We start from the raw sequence: 17729 nt of genomic DNA, 5'->3' as shown, positions 1-17729 counted from the left end.
AACTGTACAAGAGTGCACTGATATCATCTAAATCACCAGTGCATAATGTCACAAAATCCATTCAAAGTGAAAGATAGGCCAATGAATTTCAATATTACTGAGGATGAAATCTCATTGATATGGTTTCAGATTCCATATTGAAAGTAACCTTTAAGAAACTACAACTTGAGTTTTGGCATAGTATCAGAGAATAGTCACAATTATACGAAAAAAATTTAAAAATTAAAACAACTGTTTATAGGCATTGGAGAGCAACAAGACACCTAGCACTTGAGAGACCAATATCCAAGAAAGAAGGGGGAAAGCTTGAGGTAAGCCCGAAAGTCTCTGCTACTTTTCTCCTTAAGGCATTTCTAATGTGTAAACTGCATTGAACTAAGATGTCTAATATGAAGTGGGTGCTAAAATGTTAAAAGATGAATCAGAGCTTTTGGTGGTATCATGGTGCTGGTGAGATAAACACTGGAGTTCAGGCCACCAAGGAGGAGTGGTCTTGGAAAATATGGAGTATTTTCCATCAAGATACCTGAAGGGCTACAGCCTAGTGGTAGGAATATACAAGATGAGCCTGGGATGTCTTCTAGAGCCAGAAAGTAAGGAATGCTCAAAAGAAAAGAACAAAACCCCCCCAATTATAGGTATATGGCAAAGGGACATAGGAACCAACTGAAAGAGCTCCCAATGACCAAAGCTAGAACAACTTGAGCAATAAAATAACTAATATTGAATTATAACCCAAACTATAAAATATCCATAATTCCATATTGATATAAACAAATTATTGAATAAGTAAATAAACAGGGGTGAATAGATAAATCTACCATGCAGAAGAGTTCTCTCGCTTTATCCTCAGGAGGTAGAGTATAAAACTTCCTACTCCTTGACTGTGGGCTGTGCCTAATAACTTCCTTGTAAAGAGTAAAGAATGAAAAGGAGGAAAAGGAGTGATTACTGTGGAGAAACCTGACAGCTCAGGTGATCAAGATGAACATCAACATGATAAGTCATGTTAATAGTATGTACTCTTGATATAATGTGAAGAAAATGGCCCTTTACCTCTGTAGTGTTGCTCCCAAAACCCATTACCCCAGTCTAATTATGAGAAATACATCAGACAAATCCCAGTTGAGGGGCATTATACAAAATACCTAACTACTGCTCCTCAAAACTGTCAAAGCCACCAAAAATAAAAACTGTCCTCAAAACTGTCACAACCAAGAGGAACCTAAGGAGACATGATGACTACATATCATGTGTATTCTGGAAGGGATCCGGGAACAGAAAAAAGACATTCGGTAAAACTAAGGAAATCTGAAAAAAGTATGGACTTTTAGTTCATAATAATGTATCAATATGGCTAACTTATTGTTGCAAATGTAGCATACTAAGGTAAGTGGTTAATAATATGCTAAAATGTGTGTGAGATATATGGGAGTTCTCTGTACTTTGAAATTGTTATGGAAATCTATTCTACAGTTAAAAAGTTTATTTAAAAAAGATTTCAAAGAGTACAGTTTATTGGAGGAGATATGAGTGTAATCAAAGAATTTATACTATGTGGCAAGAATCCTAATGAAGGTAAGTGTTTTGGGGAAAGGAATTAGAAAAAACAAAGAGGACTCTGGGAAAGGTGGAGGAGATTGTACCACAAAGGAGAAAACATTTGACCTGAGGCTTGAGGGGAAAATAGCAGCTGGTCAACCAGAGAGAAGAGGGGAAAGAAGTACTCTTCTTGCTTTGTTTGCATTTACCAAAACATCACTGAAGCATGCGAACCGATATGCATCTACTCCATTTTGAAATGCTTCCTGGCATACCCCATCTGTTTCTCTTGACCGAACTCTGAGCTATGGAATTATAGTCCTTTGTCCACTAGATTGTCCAGTTATTAGGAAGATGAAATTAGCAGAAGTGGTTTTTAAACAAACTTTATTATTCTATTCTAGACCTAAAGGTCTGAAATCCAGTGTAAAGATGTCATTGTCACAAACCATTTGATTGTACTATATCAATGTTTCCTGATCTTAAACTAGTGAAATTTGATGGCAGATAATTCTTTGTGGTGGGGGGGTTATCTTGTTCATTGTCAGATATTTAGTAGCATCCCTGGTCTCTACCCACTAGATGAAAGTAGAACACACACACCCCCCCCGCCCCGTAGCAACAGCCAAAAAGGTCTCCAAGTATTGACAAATGTCCCCCATGAAACATTAGAGAAATACTGATCCTTTAAGAACTCAGATTGCAAAGTTAGTGGTAGGCCCTAAAGGCAAGTACTGCCATGAAGTTAAAACTCTGAAATACCTTGAGGCTGCTTCCCATAGTATATGTGATTTCAAGATCGCTTCAGAAGAAATTGCATCTTGTAAGGTCTGATTTGGGTGAAATGCCAGTAAACAGATGCAGACTTTATGCGGGTTTTATTTAATTGATTAATTAATTAATTAATTAATTAATCAATTCACCAGACATTTATTGAGGCCTGCCAGGTATCAGGTTGTGTGCTAGGTTCTGGGGATTAGGTGGTGAACAAGACAGACTCGGCTACTTTGACAGGGAGCTGGTTAAATTCTGGTGCCCGTTCCTAAATCTTTGGACATTGAAGACTGGATTTACATGTAATGGTAATACTGAGATAATTGTCCTAGACGATTTCACCTGAAGGATCAAATACGGATCCTGACTTTATATAGGCCTTTTCTTCATGCATATTCAACTGCGTATCACATTTCTACAACCTTCAGCCCTTTCATAAATCCTGAGATAAGAGATGGACTGTGGGACTGATGGAATTGTATTGATCTTGTTCTCAAGAGTCATTATCAAAGCAGATGTTTTCACTACCCTTTGCCTGCAGAAATTGTTGCTAAGAGAGAAGAATTTAAAAGCTGTGAGGCTACCCAGTCTGAGCCTGCTACTTACTGTATTCCCAGCCTTCCTCACAACGCACTGTGAAGTACCCCTGCAAAGGTTCTTGACTCTGGTGCTCGTGGTACTGACCTGATCAGAACATTTGTGCCTATCTTAGGCCCACCTGACTCCCAGGGCTTCCTGCAGTCATGCCTTTAAGCCCTAAAATTTTTAGGAAAGTTCCAATTTTATTGAGCTTTTTAAAAAAAAAAAATCAGTGAGACTTGTTGGATTCCCTGTTGTTTCTTTAAACCCCTGCCAAGACTTTTCATATGACTATATTTGTACATCAGGAGGATTCCATTGTCACATTATACCCGGTGTCTCCATTTTTGGTTTGGACAACATGGCTGCTGCATTGGTTGTCCCTTTAGGTCCTGCTGTGGATTTCTTGGCCCTGGCTATGCACCAGGAATAGGCAGCTGACTTCTGACTCAGGACCTGGAGCTGAGGCTGGCAAGTCAAAAGTTGTAAAAAAAAACAAGGTGGGGGGATGGAGTGGAGTGGGTCATAAATACAATGTTCTTCCCTTGTGAATTGCAGTTATTATATCAGAAGCATACTGGGGCTGGCTGGTAGTGAGATACCTTGATGTCTTTTGGCACTTTTTTGATGGTTTCAGTCTGGCTCTGTTTTGCAAGGGGCAGAGATCCACTCAAGTTTGCTCAAGTAAGGAGGATTATTATTAAGATATACTAGGTTAGGAACTAGACCTAGAGCATGGTCAGAAATTTAGGCAGTTCTATGAATTCGGTTTATCTCTCCCCTAATCGCAACCTCAACGCTGGGAAAATAGTATGTTTGAAGAACCAAGTAGAAGCCAGTGTGGCTGGACTGTCATATGAGGTTCAAAAGATGGCCAGGGGCCAGATCATGCCATAGCTCATAGACCATGCTAAAATTTTTTGAATTGTATTCCAGGAATAATGGGAAAACTATTGGAGTGTTGTAACCAAGTGATTGATAATGGTCAGCGTGACTGCTCCAAATTGTTCTGGCTACAGAGGGAGAAGCTTTGTGGGGGCCATGGGAAGACAAGTGTGACCAGAGCTGGGCTGAGAAATCAAGAGAGCTATGAGGGACTATGGAAGGAGGCTGGCCAGATCTCAGAGGAGCCCATCCAGCTAAACAAAACATTGCAGAACTGCTGCCTAATTCATAGCAACTATGGAGTAAGAATGCTGATGAAGATCAGGTCAAAGATAGGCTGAAACAGCCGAGGTGTCACTTTACATGGGAGTTGCTAGTTCATGACTGAAATGCCTGATTTAGAAAGCAGGGTCTTCAATGAGATCGAGTTCCTAGACATCAAATACAATGTGAGAACACACAACCTACTGGCCTTCGTGAAATGCCTGAAAGGCCAGAATGAGGAAGCCCTGGAGAGCTTGAAAGAAGCTGAAGACTTAATCCAAGAAGAACATTCCAACCAATCAGATGGAGAAGGCTGGTTGTCTGGGGGCAACTATGCCTGGCTGTATTGCCATCTTGGAAGACTGGCAGAAGTCCAGATTTCCCTGGACAAGATGGAGAACATTTGCAAGAAGTTTTCAGTCACTCCTGCTATAGAATGGAGTGTTCGGAGGTGGACTGTGAGGAAGGATGGGCCTTGCTGAAATGTGGAGGGAAGAATTATGGATGGGCCAGGGTCTGCTTTGAAAATGCTCTGGAAGTGGACCCTGCACACCCTGAATTCAGCACTGGGTATGCAGTCACCACCTATCACCTGGAAAGCATCCCAGATTAGTGACACATTTTCTCTGCACCCCCTTAAACAGGCCATCAAGTTAAATCTGAAGATGCATATATTAAGGCTCTCCTATCCTTGAAGCATCCAGATGTAGGACAAGAAGCTGAAGGACAAAAGTACATTGAAGAAGCACTGAACAACATGTCCTTGCAGACCTACGTCTTTCGATACACGGCCACGTTTTACTGAACAAGAGGCTCTCTGGATAAAGCTCTTCAGCACTTAAAAATGGCCTTGCAGGCAACACCCTCCTCTGCCTTCCTGCATCAACAGATAGGGCTTTGCTATAGAACACAAGGTTTTCAAATAAAGAATGCTACAAACTGGCAGTCTAAGGACGGGATAGAGAAAATGACAGAATGACAAGATTAGCCATATCGCTTTTTGAATTTGCGCTGGAACAAAAGCCCACATTTGACCTTGCTTACATATGTCTGGCAGATATGTACATAGAAACAGGCAACTGCTAAAAACATTACAGCGTTTATCAAAAAGTGTCATGCATGAAATCTCTTGAACAAGAAAAAGTGTAAGAGGTATATTTCTACTATAGTCAATTTTAGAAATTTCAAAGGAAATAGGAAGTTGATGCAATTACCTATTATTTAAAATAAGTAAAAACAGAAAAGGCATAGTTTTTAAAGGATCAAAGTATCATTGTTTTGGAGAAATTGGCTTTAAAGAAACTTCGGAGAAATGCTTGATGTAGAAAGCTTGAGCATCCTTGGGTTCATATACAAATTGAAAGGAGAAATGAATAAAACCTTGGAGCATTATGAGTGGGGCTTTTGAATGGAGCATTATGAGGCTGGCTGCTGGCTTTAAGAACTCTGTGGGACATGTTCTCAGGCCCTGAAATATGGACCACTGTCACATTTCATTTGTTTTTAGGTTAACAGCTACTAATCATCTTTTCTGTTTGCTGCTTTCAGAAACATATTGTGTAATGATGTAATTTTGAACAATTACTCAAACATGATAAAATATTAGTGAAATAAAATATATCTGTGTGTGAGTGAGGGAAAGAGAGAGAAACCATTTCTCTGTGAATGCTATATAGTAGACTTGTAACAAATAAAACATTACATTAAAAGAAAAAAAAAAAAAAGAAGGGCTTCCTAAGTCAGTATGGGGAGTTAGGGAAGGTTTCCTGGAAGAAGATGAGATATTTTAGATGAGACTGGAAAATTAAGCAGATGATGGGGAGGATTGGGAGGGGAAGAGTGTTCTAAACAGAGGGAATAATAGGAGCAAACACTGGGAGAAAAGAGAGGACCAGTCCTTGTGGAACTTATGATTTAATGCAAAATTTCTCAAACTTAAAAAAAAAAAAATCATTTTGGGCCGGCCGAGTGGCTCAGTTGGTTAAGAGCTCGCTCAAGAGTGCGAGTTCTGAGCAACAGCGGTTCGAGTCCTGGCCTGAGTTGAGCAGCTGCTGAGCTGCTAACAGGTGGCAGAATGGCTCAGCTTAAAAAAAAAATTTTTTTTTTAAATAAATAAATAAATAAATAATCATTTTATTTTAATATTTCAAGTTCACAGAAAAATTGCAAGAATAGTGCAAGAAACTCTCACATACTCTTGCCCATTTGCTTTCTCTTTTTCTAACACACACACTTTTTTTCTGAATTATTTGAGAATAAGTTACAAAATCATGAACCCTTAAATACTTCACGGTATATTTCCTAAGAACAAGGACATTCTCTTTTGTGACCAATATCAGAGAGTTTAACATTATATGAAACTATTATCCAATCAGTCCATGTTGAAATGCCACTTTCTCAATAATACCTTTAGAGCTACATATCCCCCAGTCCAAGTCCATCCCAAGACCATGTGTTGCATTTCATTGTCTTATCTGTAAAAAGCTTCTCGCCTTCCTTTGTCTTTCATGACCTTGCAGTGTTTTGAAGAATACAAGTTGGTTATTTAAAGAATGATCCTCAGTTTATGTTTATCTGATGCATGCTCATGATTAGATTTGGGGTATGCATTTTTGTCAGTAATACCATGTGGTATATGTTGTGTTTACCACATTCCTGAAATCTTGATGCCTTAACATCTGCCCTGCATGCATATGCTGGACACACCTTGTTGGGGAAACCTGATAATATGCCTGGTCACCTTGCCTTGACCTCCTGCCTCCCTTATTGTTTCCCCTTGGCAGTTCTCCCCAGGGAGGGCTTTTCGAATACTAACTAGCCAGTCATAAACCTGCTTACCATGCCTGCCTGGTCCTTCCCTTGGAAACCACAGTAGAGGTGCTTGCCCATAGTTCCCCCCACCCCGCTTTCCCTCTCAGAGTGAAGACTTCAGTGGTTCCCTATGTGGCCCCGAAAGGTATAATCTGTATTCCCTCTCTTGGGATCTGTGAGTATAATAAACTATCTTTTCAATGGCAGTCCACTCCTGATCTGTTGACTTTACCATACCTAGATAATAATAAAACCTATTAAAACATGTCAGTTTCTCCACTTAAAATTACTACTTACTTTTTTAAATTAATAAGTAATTTGTGGAGAGATAACCTCAAAATTTTTCGACTGAGATGTATAATAAACGTATTTTACATGGTGATTTTCATATATATGAAAAAAGTTTAGTAAAACAATACATATCCTTTCTATATGAAAGTTATTTTAGTTCTTATTCTGTTCTATTTCGTTTGAAAATTATTCTGTCCTACTAAATTGATTTTATAACCCTCTAATGGGTAATGACTTTTGTGTGAAAGCACTAGTCACTTTGTATTGGAAATATCACTTCGTATTGTCTGCTTCCGCAATGGAAAATAGATGGATAGATGGAGGGGCCAAAATTGACATCAAGCAGTCCATTACAAGACTCCTGCCTTAATTCAGATGAGAGGTTGGTGGCTGTTGGCAGTGAGGTTGAGAGAAGTGGGTGGGTTGGAGAGAGAAGTGGATTGAGGAACTTGAGTTAACAGAATTTCATGATTGATTGCATAGGGGGTGGGGGAAAAGAGGGCGGAGTCAAGAATGATGGTTAAGGCCTTGGCCTCCGGGGCAGATGATGATGGTGCCTCTTACTGAGATAAGAAACACTGAAGGTTTATGGTTCAGGCTCCATCATGTTGAGTTTGTGGTTTTAGGAACATTGGCTTAGAATAGTTCAGTGGGCCGTTGGCTCTATGGCACTCAGGAGGTAAATCTGGGTTGAATTAACAGCAAACTGAAGTTGGATTTTACTCAAGGAGATTTTACAACTTCATCCCCATTGCAAAAAGCAGAAATTGGTTTAGGACAGGAAAAAAATGCTCTGAAAATATTTCCAGTCATTTGGTGTTGAAACGCATAAGTAAAATAATACAGACAAGTCAAAAGTATATCAAGGAAGCCAATTAACATAAATTTATTACAATAAATTTCATTTTTTGCACTTTCATCTCCTTCTCTTTTGGTTAACCACTCTGTAAAGTCTCATATACATATATGTATAGAGCAATGTGGAAAAGAAAGAAATTACACTTTTGCATTATATAGAAACAATGTTGACTTAAATCACACAATGCATTATTAACCTGCGCTTTCCCAGATGCTGGTGTTTAGCTTAAAACTCTCCAAATCTAGGAACGATCATTCTCAGGTCTAGATACCGGAGATAAACACGCACATGGTGCGGGCTGCAAAAGATACCTGTTTTCAAGCGGCACGAGTTTGGGTTGCAATGAGAAAAAAAATTTTTTTTTCTAGCGGAAGAGGGTGTGAACGTGTGAGTTTACATACACAGTGTTGGAAATGAGGGGCCGTGCTCTGTTAGTCGTCCCTTATCCCCATCCACCTTTATCTGCTCCCCTCCCTCCCGTTCTCTCTCCATTCCCCCCCTCCCAGCCCCTTCTCCGGCGTTATTCTGGGATTAACGGCGGGGTCGGCCTGTACACAAACGCAGCTGGCTCCTACGGTCAGCCTGAGCCCTGCTGTGCAACCACGTCAGGAATTCCAGTAAGTTGGCAACACAGGAGCACAAAGACAACAATGAGGAAAAAAACCCCTCAGTGCAGAAAGGAATGTTTAGAGCCTCGGTTGCGACAGTGAAAGGACACGCGCGCGCGCACGCATATACGCTCGCTCTCACCCTCTCGCGCCCACGCGCGTCCTGGGAGCGACCCTCCTCCCGTGCATGCGGTTCCCCGGCCTGCGGGCGGGCCCAGGCGCGGGCCTCCCCAGCGCCCTCGGCTGTTCTTTGTAACGCCGGGTGCGGGGACGCTCATTGACTGCGCAGCGGCCCCGGCGGGCGTCGGATTGGCCTGACCTCCGCGCGGTCTCGTACCATCGCCCCGGCCGCCCGGAACCGGCATAAATCAGCCAAGACTAAAGCGCAGCTTCTTGCCCCCTCGCAGCTTCCCTCCTCCCATCCGGCTCATCCTCCTCATTCCCTGGCCCCCTCTACCCCTTAGGTCCCCAATCCTGCCTCCTCCTCCGCGCCGCAGGAAGGCAAATAGCATTCCGGTGACTCTGGTCAGAGCAGAGAACTCTGGATTTTCAAATTCAGAAATCCTGAAAAGAAAGCCACGAAATCTCTCCCGCCCTGTCTCCCACCCTATTTTTCTTTTTTTAAGTCTTAGTTTTCTTTTTCTGCGTCTATTTCTCCCACTCTTTGTCTTTCAAAAGTAATACCTGTCACCCCCACCCCCACCTCCCCAAAGCTTCATTAACCTCCAAAGCCCACGGAGGGTACACGATCCGGACTGTTGGGGATCACCAGAGCCCCAGACGACTCGTGCTCTGGAGAGGAGGGGGTGGCATTAACTGGCAGGTTCTCGCCCCTGGGGAGGGCGAGGCGAGGGGACCCTGCCCCGGGATTACGTGGAAACAGGGCTGTCGCCAGCATGGTTACCGCCTCTGGCGGACAGAGAAGGCTCCTGAGTCTGGACCAGGACTAGGAGCTTGGGGACCCGATGCGAAGTTAGTCCTGGGACAGGGGCAGGATTTGTTTGTGTGTGTGTGTGTGTGTGTGTGTGTGTGTGTGTGTGACCCCAGGTCTGGAAACATCCTTTCCTCATGCAGGGCTCCCAGGACCAGGAACTAGGTTGTGCACCAACCCCCCTTTCTTTCTGTCAGCTCTGGTGTCACGTACCGGCTGAGGACGATGCTCTGAGGGTGAGTGTAAGGGTCACTTGCAGTGCTCTTGGAGTCTGGCCCCCAGTCAGTCAAACTTACCGCTGCACCAAAGAGGGGAGCGGAGGAGTTCTCCGAACCCCTTAACACTTCTTCCTCGTTTAAAGGGGAACCGGCACGATCGAGAAAACCTTCATTCTTTGCAACTTTGTTTCAAAATGAACAGATTTGTAACAAGTGCGATCTGGCCGTGACACCTGTAGATATGGTGCTTAAGAAAAGCTAAACAAGGATCCAACGTCCTCCCCAACATGGAGCCAACCCCCTTCATAACTTGTAAAAACACAGAGCACTTCATCTCAGCGCCTCAGCTCTGGGAGAAAGCAGCGTGTCCCATGGAGCCTAGGGGACTGCAGACCAGAGAATGATCACAGATCTCGCCAGCAGGCTCTTGACTCCTTCCCTTCCCTTCCCTTCCCTTCCCTTCCCTTCCCTTCCCCTGTCTCTTCCTTCTCTTAATTGTCTTCCTTTTTTAAGGCTGTGTCGGTGGCACATTTCCCGTTGGACTGCCTACCCGACTTCTGTGCGGAGGCAAATCCTGCGGAGAGGCTAGGGCAGCTGGTCCCCTCGTGTGAGTGAATCCGTGTAAGTGTTCGCATGTGAGTATGTGACTGTAAGGAGTATGAGCGCGTATGAATGAAGAGTATGTAGCTGTGAAGTATGCGTGCACGTGTGTCAGTGTGAGTGTGGAGTGCGTGCACACGTGTGTGTGACTGAGTGTATGGACGCGCGTGTGAACTGCGTGTGTCAGTTTGCGTGACGGTGAGACGTGGGTGCGATTGTATGTGTGAGACTCTGAGTAAGTACGTGTGGAGTGTGCACGTGTGAGCCCGCGTTCGAGTCCCCACTCCTCCCAGCTGCAAAATGCAGGGGGCGGGCCGGGCGGCAGGGGGCCTTCCCCGCTGGATTCCCGCATGCTAGTTCCGGGGCGGTCGGGTCTAAAGGGCTTTATGCACTGTCTGGAGGGTGGGGACTGGCGCGGGTAGAAAAACCGGACGCCCTGAGCGGGCCAGCTTTCTGCTAGTGGGAGCCCGCCGAGGCGCTGGTCTAACAGAGCGCTCGCGAGCGGAGGCGCTGCGGCTGCTTGCTGCTGCTGCTGCTGCTGCTGCTGCTGCTGCTGCTGCTGCTGCTGCTGCTGCTGCTGCGTGTGACGCGCGCCCACCTCCCAGGGAAGGAACGGCGAGGCCGGAGCCCCCGGCCGTCGGCGGGATGGAGCGCAGGGTGGCGGCAGTGGCGTGCACGCTGCTCCTGGCTTTCGCCGTTTGCCTGGCGCCGGCCAGCGGCCAAGGTAAGCTCCCTCCCGGCTGAGCTCCGCGCGGAGCGCCGGACTTCCCCAGCGGTGGTGACAGGGTCGAGTCCGCAGGCAGGCAGAGGAGAGCGAGGCAGGGCCCGGGCCAGGGCGGGCGGCGGCGCCGGAGAGGCTCCCCCTGGGGCGCTCAGGTTGCCCAGCGAGAGGCAAGCAGGAGCGCCCCTCCTTTGCCCGCCCGGGAACTGAACAGCCGCAAACTTGAGAAAGCAGCCCCGCCGGTTTTGGTGACAGCGCACCCCACGGGGACCCCGTCTTTGTTCCCACGGGAGTTTATACCGAGCCTTCTGGAAAGCACTTTGCGGTTGGAACCCTAAGCATGAAGGTCTCCTCTATGAGTGCGCAGCCTGTGCTCCACCCCCACCCCCATTTATTCACTCCGGGGCTGAGAGGTCCTCCGCACTGCTCCGTGCGTAGTTTTCCACCTGCAGCGCCTCGCGGGGGAGATCCCTTTGCTCGCCCAGGCTGCGGGCTAAAGCACCCCCGCCTCTTTTCACCAGCGAAACTTGGTCCCGCGGTGACCCCCCAAGAGACCGCATCTTGATACAGATCATTTGCGAGCCAAGATAAGGCTGGGAAGTGGGATTGGCTGAGAGAGCGGCTGATATACTGAAGCATTTTCTTGAAGGGTTTTCCTTTCCATCGGGTGGTGGGGGCTTTTGTGTTGATGAATGGGGCGCGTCTGCGCGGCCAGAGTTTTGAGCGCTCGAATGGAGAAAGTTTCTGGTATGAAACGCTTCAAACTTCTCTCAGGTTGTCGGGGAGTTTACGTTTTTTACAGAAACAGAGGCAGAGAAAGAGAAGGAGGAAGAAGTGGAGAGAATAAAACCAGTAAGGGGACGAGGACAGAGAAGACAAGCAAGTAGAGAGGGTAAGGAAGAGAAGGGGGGAGAGAGAGAGCTTGAGGACCTAGAGAACAGCGGGAAGGCAGGGAGGGAGCGAGAGGGAGAGGGAGAGAGAGGGAGAGAGAGAGAGAGAGAGAGAGAGAGAGAGAGAGAGAGAGAGAGAGAGAGAGAGAAAAGAGAGAAACACTAAGGATGAATGGGAAGTGTGAGGAGGAGGCAGGGGAACCCGCGAGGTCTCTCCCTGGCTTTGCGTTGCTAGGTAGCAGCCGGGAGCCGCGTGTGACCCACCACCAGACAGACAGAGCGAACGCTGCTGCCTCCACGGGGACTAATCTGTCTGTGGGGATGGGAGAGCACCACCCCCTCTCCTGTTCCTTCCGTCGGACAACTTAATTGCCCTACAATGAAAATGAAACCCCTATTGTTGTAGGATTAGTCAAAGCAATAAATTGATTTTCCTGGATCACATATTGGGGTTGACGGGTGGAGACTGTAGAAACCCCCATTTATGGCGGAGAGAGGGGAGGGCTTGTGGATGGGCCGCGGCATGTATTCAAATGGTTAATCTGCTTTCTTTCCTCAATTCTTAGCGTAAGCTCCTTAGAGGGAATCAACTAAGTAATTATACAGCCGCTCCTAGCGGTACCCATTTCAGATTTCCTGGGAAGAAGTTTGGAAACGCCAACGAATCCCACTGGTCTTGTAAAAATCTTTGGAAAGGGAGGAGAGGTTGGGGGAGACCGTTAATAATTCTTACTCTGAACACCTTTTCTCAGTGTTGCTTACACAGAAAGAGGATTTAATATTATTGTGGAGGGTTTGCCTCAGCGCTTAGGGTTATACATATCCCATGTCCTAAATATAGGTATAGGATTTACTATATGTTCCTGTCAGTGCCTGGCAAAAGGAAATCTTATCCGGATTCACCTGGGATACATCTGGGTTGTCCCCATACAACCAAAACAGATGCTTTCTCCCCTAGATTGGTGGTTTAGTCTCCAAGTAACCTATGCTTACTCTTCTTGGTCCTATAGATCCATCCATCTTCCCATTCTATAATAATAATAATATATACTGTAGTAACATGTACAATAATAGTAACAGATCACACACTTCTATGTGTGGCAGGTCTTGTTCTAAGTACTTTATACTTATTGACTCACCTAATCTTCATCATTGCCCTTTAAAGAAGGTCCTCTTACTCTCCATTTTACAGAGGGGAAATGGAGGCACAGAGCAATTCAGTAACTTGCCCAAGGTCACACTGCCAGGAAATGGCAGAGCTGTGAGGCAATCCAAGAAACCCCGACTCCGGAGCCTATCATTTAACTGCTAAAGTGTGTGACTCTCTCTGTATTTTTCTGTTTCTTTTGTTTTGTACTAAAAATATTATGCTCCTTCAGTTACTATCCGTGTGTGAGATTACTAGAGAAGCCAAGGGGCATTTTGCAAGTCTTTGCCACATAAGGTAAAATCCACCTGCTGCTCCCTAACTGTAGATATTTTTGCAGAAAATCTTTTCACGTTTCTGTGACCTGAACCCAAGTATCTTCACACCCAGTCTTCCTACTTGATCATTTTTACATACTTATTCTCTGAATGTCCTCAGCCTGGAAGTTTAAGATTTTTACATTCTTGTATTGATTATGACTTATCAGGCGAAGTAAAGCATGATGACATTGTAAATGCCCTTATTTTATTTTATTGTTTTATTTTTTCAAGGTTTTATTGGGGAATTGGGGAAGGGGCACAGTGTTGGGGAATTGGGGAAGGGGAACAGCCAAGTTGTTGTCCTTCAATCTTAGTTGTGGAGGGCACAGCTAGCTCAGCTCCAAGTCCAGTTGCCATCCGGCCACCCACTGCCGCTCAGCTCAAGGTGCCATGTTCAATCTTAGTTGCAGGTGGGCGTAGCCCACCATCCCATGCGGGGAGTCGAACCGGCAACTTTGTTGTTAAGAGCAACAGCTATCACCAGCAGAGCCATCCTGTCACCTGTTGGCAGCTCAGTGGCAGCTCAGCTGTGGCGCAGCTCACAGGTCCATGTGGGAATCGAACTGGTGACCTGTTGCTCAGAGCTCGTCCTCTTAACCAACTGAGACACTCGGCTGGCCCTAAATGCCCTTATTTTAGCATTATAGTTTAGGTAGGATCTTACTGCAAACTTTGTATCATTAGAAATTGGAAAAGAACTCTGAGTGCTTTATGCTTAGTCTTTTTAAATAATCATAGCACATCTGTAGCTAAAAATTACTTGCATTTTTCTCAGTTTTGTATACTGCTTTTTAAAAAAAAAAATTGGGGAAAGCATGAACTCTTGAATCAAGCTGCCCAGCAATGGCTTTGCCACTTTCTAGCTGTGTGATCTTGGGGAAGTCACTTCACTCTGCATTGCTCAGGTTGCTTATCTGCAAAATTGATTTGATAATAAGATAATTTTATTTCATGGCATTTTATCAACATACAGAGATAAAAGTGCTTGACATGGTGTAAGGCATATAGACAATGATCATAAACTAGCAATTATATTTATTTATTACATTGACCAACACTTAAAGTAACATTCTTTTGCTCACTATTCATATTTCCAGTTTTCAAATGCACATAGGAAAGTCTTTAAGCATTTTTCACTAATATTTCTTTTGAGGAATTCCCAGATCCAAGGAGGTGACTTGAAGTTTTTTGAGAAAATGGTATTGATCTTTAACAAAGTTAAATTCTTTTTTTCCCCCAAAGTTAAATTCTTTCATCCAATAAAAGTTTGGTTATGCCCTTTATAATTAGTATCAGCTTTTATGACAACTCCAGCTTCCAGCGAAGTTTATGTTTAAAAGGATGTGGGACCAATAGCCAACATGCAACATTTTGTTTTTATTACATCTCTGATACCTCACTGCTGCTTTTATTTCACAGCAATTGACTTCTCTTTCTCTGCTTGAAGTTCTTCCTTGCCTGTCTCTATAGGATTTCTGCTTAAACTCCCTTCAACCTTGTGCCTGTCCTGTTTTAATAGATACTCACACTTTTATAGCTCGGTTAAACCTTATATATCAACTGGTCTACTTGCATTATTTTATAGGTAAGCAACTAAACCCTGGAGGGAAGGGAGGGCACTGATGGGACTGAAAGGAGGTGTGGGTTAAATGTCTTGCCTGAGGGCTTGTGGTTTTCTCTAGAGCTAAAATTTGAACCCAAGCCTCCTCATTTTCCACTTAACCATGTTTGTATACCTGTCCTTTGAATGTCCCCAGCCTGGCTGGTTGAGGAATTTTCTAGATTCCTTTTCTGTTTATCCTGACCTATCAGATGAGGCAAAATATGTTGAAAACATAATTTTGGTGAATTTTCTTAAAAAATTGGATGGGTCACCTATCCCAGGCCTAAGAGGAATCCTACGTTTGAGCTTGGTCCAGAACTTATGTCGAGACAGTACTCCAACTTCCCAAAGACCATACCCTCAGGTCCATTTTTCAAAATCATGGGCCAGCAAAGCAAATTCCTGAAGATCCCTGGGTTTCATAGTGCAGACAGCTAAGTGACTAGGTTTTTAATCTTATTCAAGGTAATTATTAGGTCATGGTGAATCAGTGTCCACGTTCTCTAAGCAGGCATTCTAAAAACATTGTCAACTTTTAAATAATGTTTAATTAAATTTTAAAATCAGTTTTAATAATGATACTGGGAACCTAAGTCTCTACTTCCTGTGTGACTAGAAGCACATTATAATATTGGCTTTGGTGTTTCTGTTAAGTTCTGGCAGCTAGAACAAGGTATATAAAAAGTAGAGCTGCTCACCAAAGTTTGTTGAATTGAGAGGAAAGGGATTGTCACAACTGACTGTTTGAGATAGAACAATTAAAAAGGTACTAATTTTGAAGCCCTGTTCTAGGGTGGGGAAAATGAATCTGATGGAGCCTTTGTTAGCATAGCTCAAATGGTTATATCATACGCTATTAACTTTGTAATCTTAAGGAGTTTTTAAAAATTGTCACCATTGTGGCATTCTGCAAACATTTATTAAATGTTTCCAGTGTGTTAATGAGTCAGGGGTATCAATGCTACAGGAAGGTCAAGGAGGATGAGAAATGAAAAGAGGAATCTAGGGTTTAACAGTTATGTTAGACAGCAGCTTTCCATTTAAGATTCTTAGGTAATCATTTACTAGTTTCTAATAACCATGGTCAGGATCTCACCCACATTAGAAAGATTTGACATGTTTCAGCCTCAGTTTTGGGCTGCTTCTTTAAAATGATCAGATTGGTAGCTGTTTTGAAATGTCACACACTTTTTTGATGCTTCATGTGTTCCATAGGGGTCTGTGCAAATGTTTCCTAAGCAATTTCTCAACAATCTCGGCATTGTGAGATGAAATGGGAAGAGTGAGATTTGGGGGTTAGAAGATCTGGCTTTGAATCCCAACTCTGCCATTTACTACCTGGAAAATTCAGTACAACATACTCAACTGTTCTGGATCAGTTTTCTTATATGCAAAATGGGCACATATCTACCTTATAAGGTAATTTATGCTGATTAAGTGAGACAGTGAGTGTGAAAAGTTTTTCAGACTGTGAAGTCTCATGTATTTCTATCCATCATTATTAGCCTGTTCAAGAATTTAACTTTTTGTTTTTAAATTTTATGGGGGAACAGCCATGGTCATTGGTTACACATTGCTTTCATGCTACAATGGCATTGTTGACTCTTTTACGGAGGGCACAGCTCACAGTGGCCCATGTGGGGATTGAACTGGTAACCTTGGTGTTATCGCCACCATGCTGTAACCAACTGAGCTAACCGGTCACCTCCTTAAGTTTTATATATATACTATTTTTTTATTTTTATTTTTTATAAGTAGTTCTTTGAATGATGCACTTGTGCATATTGACAAACTTTCTACAACGACTTTACACATTAGTCTGGACTCTTATGTTTGTAAATGACAGAAGCCTAAGTTGAACTGCCTGAAGCCAAAAAAGAAGTTTGTTGAAGTATATAATTGAAAAGATACAGCTATTGGGTTGAACCTTATGGAATTGCTGTGTTTCTAGGTTATAAATAATCAAATATTGGCCACTTCATTCATTTGGCTCAACCTATTATAACATGGGGGCTCAGCCAATGTTATGCTGACCTGGTTTCTCTCTCAGTTTCCTGGCTCTGAGATGACTGTTCTCAAACGTTTTCTCCTCTGGTGTTATAAGATGGCTGTTCCTGACTCTGGGAGCCACATCCTTTCATGTCATGTCCACGGGGAAAGAACAAGAGTGTTTGTTTTAATTGTTCTCAGCAGAAGTCTCAGGTACATCTTAGGGGCTCTGCTTCGGTCATAAGCTCATGGGAGAACCAATCAGTCTATCCAGGGGCATGAAGTGTGCCCATGGCTTAGGCTTGGGTCACATGCTTGGTCCCTAAACCCATGGACTAAGGTTGGACTCTAGAGGGAAACTGGGGTAAAACTACCAGGAGAATGGTGAATAGATGGTGGTGTACAAAAACAACAAGTTACACCTTATCAGATAAAATCAACTGATGTTATTTTCATTTTATATATGAAGACAGACTTGAAAAGGCTGTAGAAATTTCTCAAGAGCAGGCAGCCCTGGGATAGATAACTCAGTGAATTGGAGGAGGGCAAGTATTGGGAACATTAGGGCAAAAGACATAGTCTTCTGTGTTCATGTGATTAGGTTGCAGCTTTAAGTTAAGAGGAACAGAAGAAAGAAGGAATTCTAGAAGGTTTATTTGTGGCATAAAGAATTCTTTTTTTTTTTTTTTTTTTTTAA

General features: G+C 43.6%; 1 protein-coding gene and 1 pseudogene across 1 annotated transcript in view; both read left to right on the top strand.

Moving 5' to 3' along the window:
• The first annotated feature begins 1572 nt into the window (after positions 1-1572).
• Positions 1573-5452, top strand: LOC109377073 (interferon-induced protein with tetratricopeptide repeats 1-like; annotated as a pseudogene).
• A 5325-nt stretch (positions 5453-10777) lies between these two features.
• Positions 10778-17729, top strand: part of LRP2 (LDL receptor related protein 2) — a 242363-nt gene continuing 235411 nt past the window's right edge. Inside the window, exon 1 of the mRNA XM_019633298.1 lies at positions 10778-11086. Within this exon, the coding sequence (XP_019488843.1) occupies positions 11008-11086 (79 nt within the window). The 5' untranslated portion in view covers positions 10778-11007. The remainder of the gene's footprint in view (positions 11087-17729) is intronic.

Source organism: Hipposideros armiger, unplaced genomic scaffold (genome assembly GCF_001890085.2).
Source record: "Hipposideros armiger isolate ML-2016 unplaced genomic scaffold, ASM189008v1 scaffold_1283, whole genome shotgun sequence".
Classification (NCBI taxonomy): domain Eukaryota; kingdom Metazoa; phylum Chordata; class Mammalia; order Chiroptera; family Hipposideridae; genus Hipposideros; species Hipposideros armiger.
This window is presented reverse-complemented; position numbering and strand designations above follow the sequence as displayed.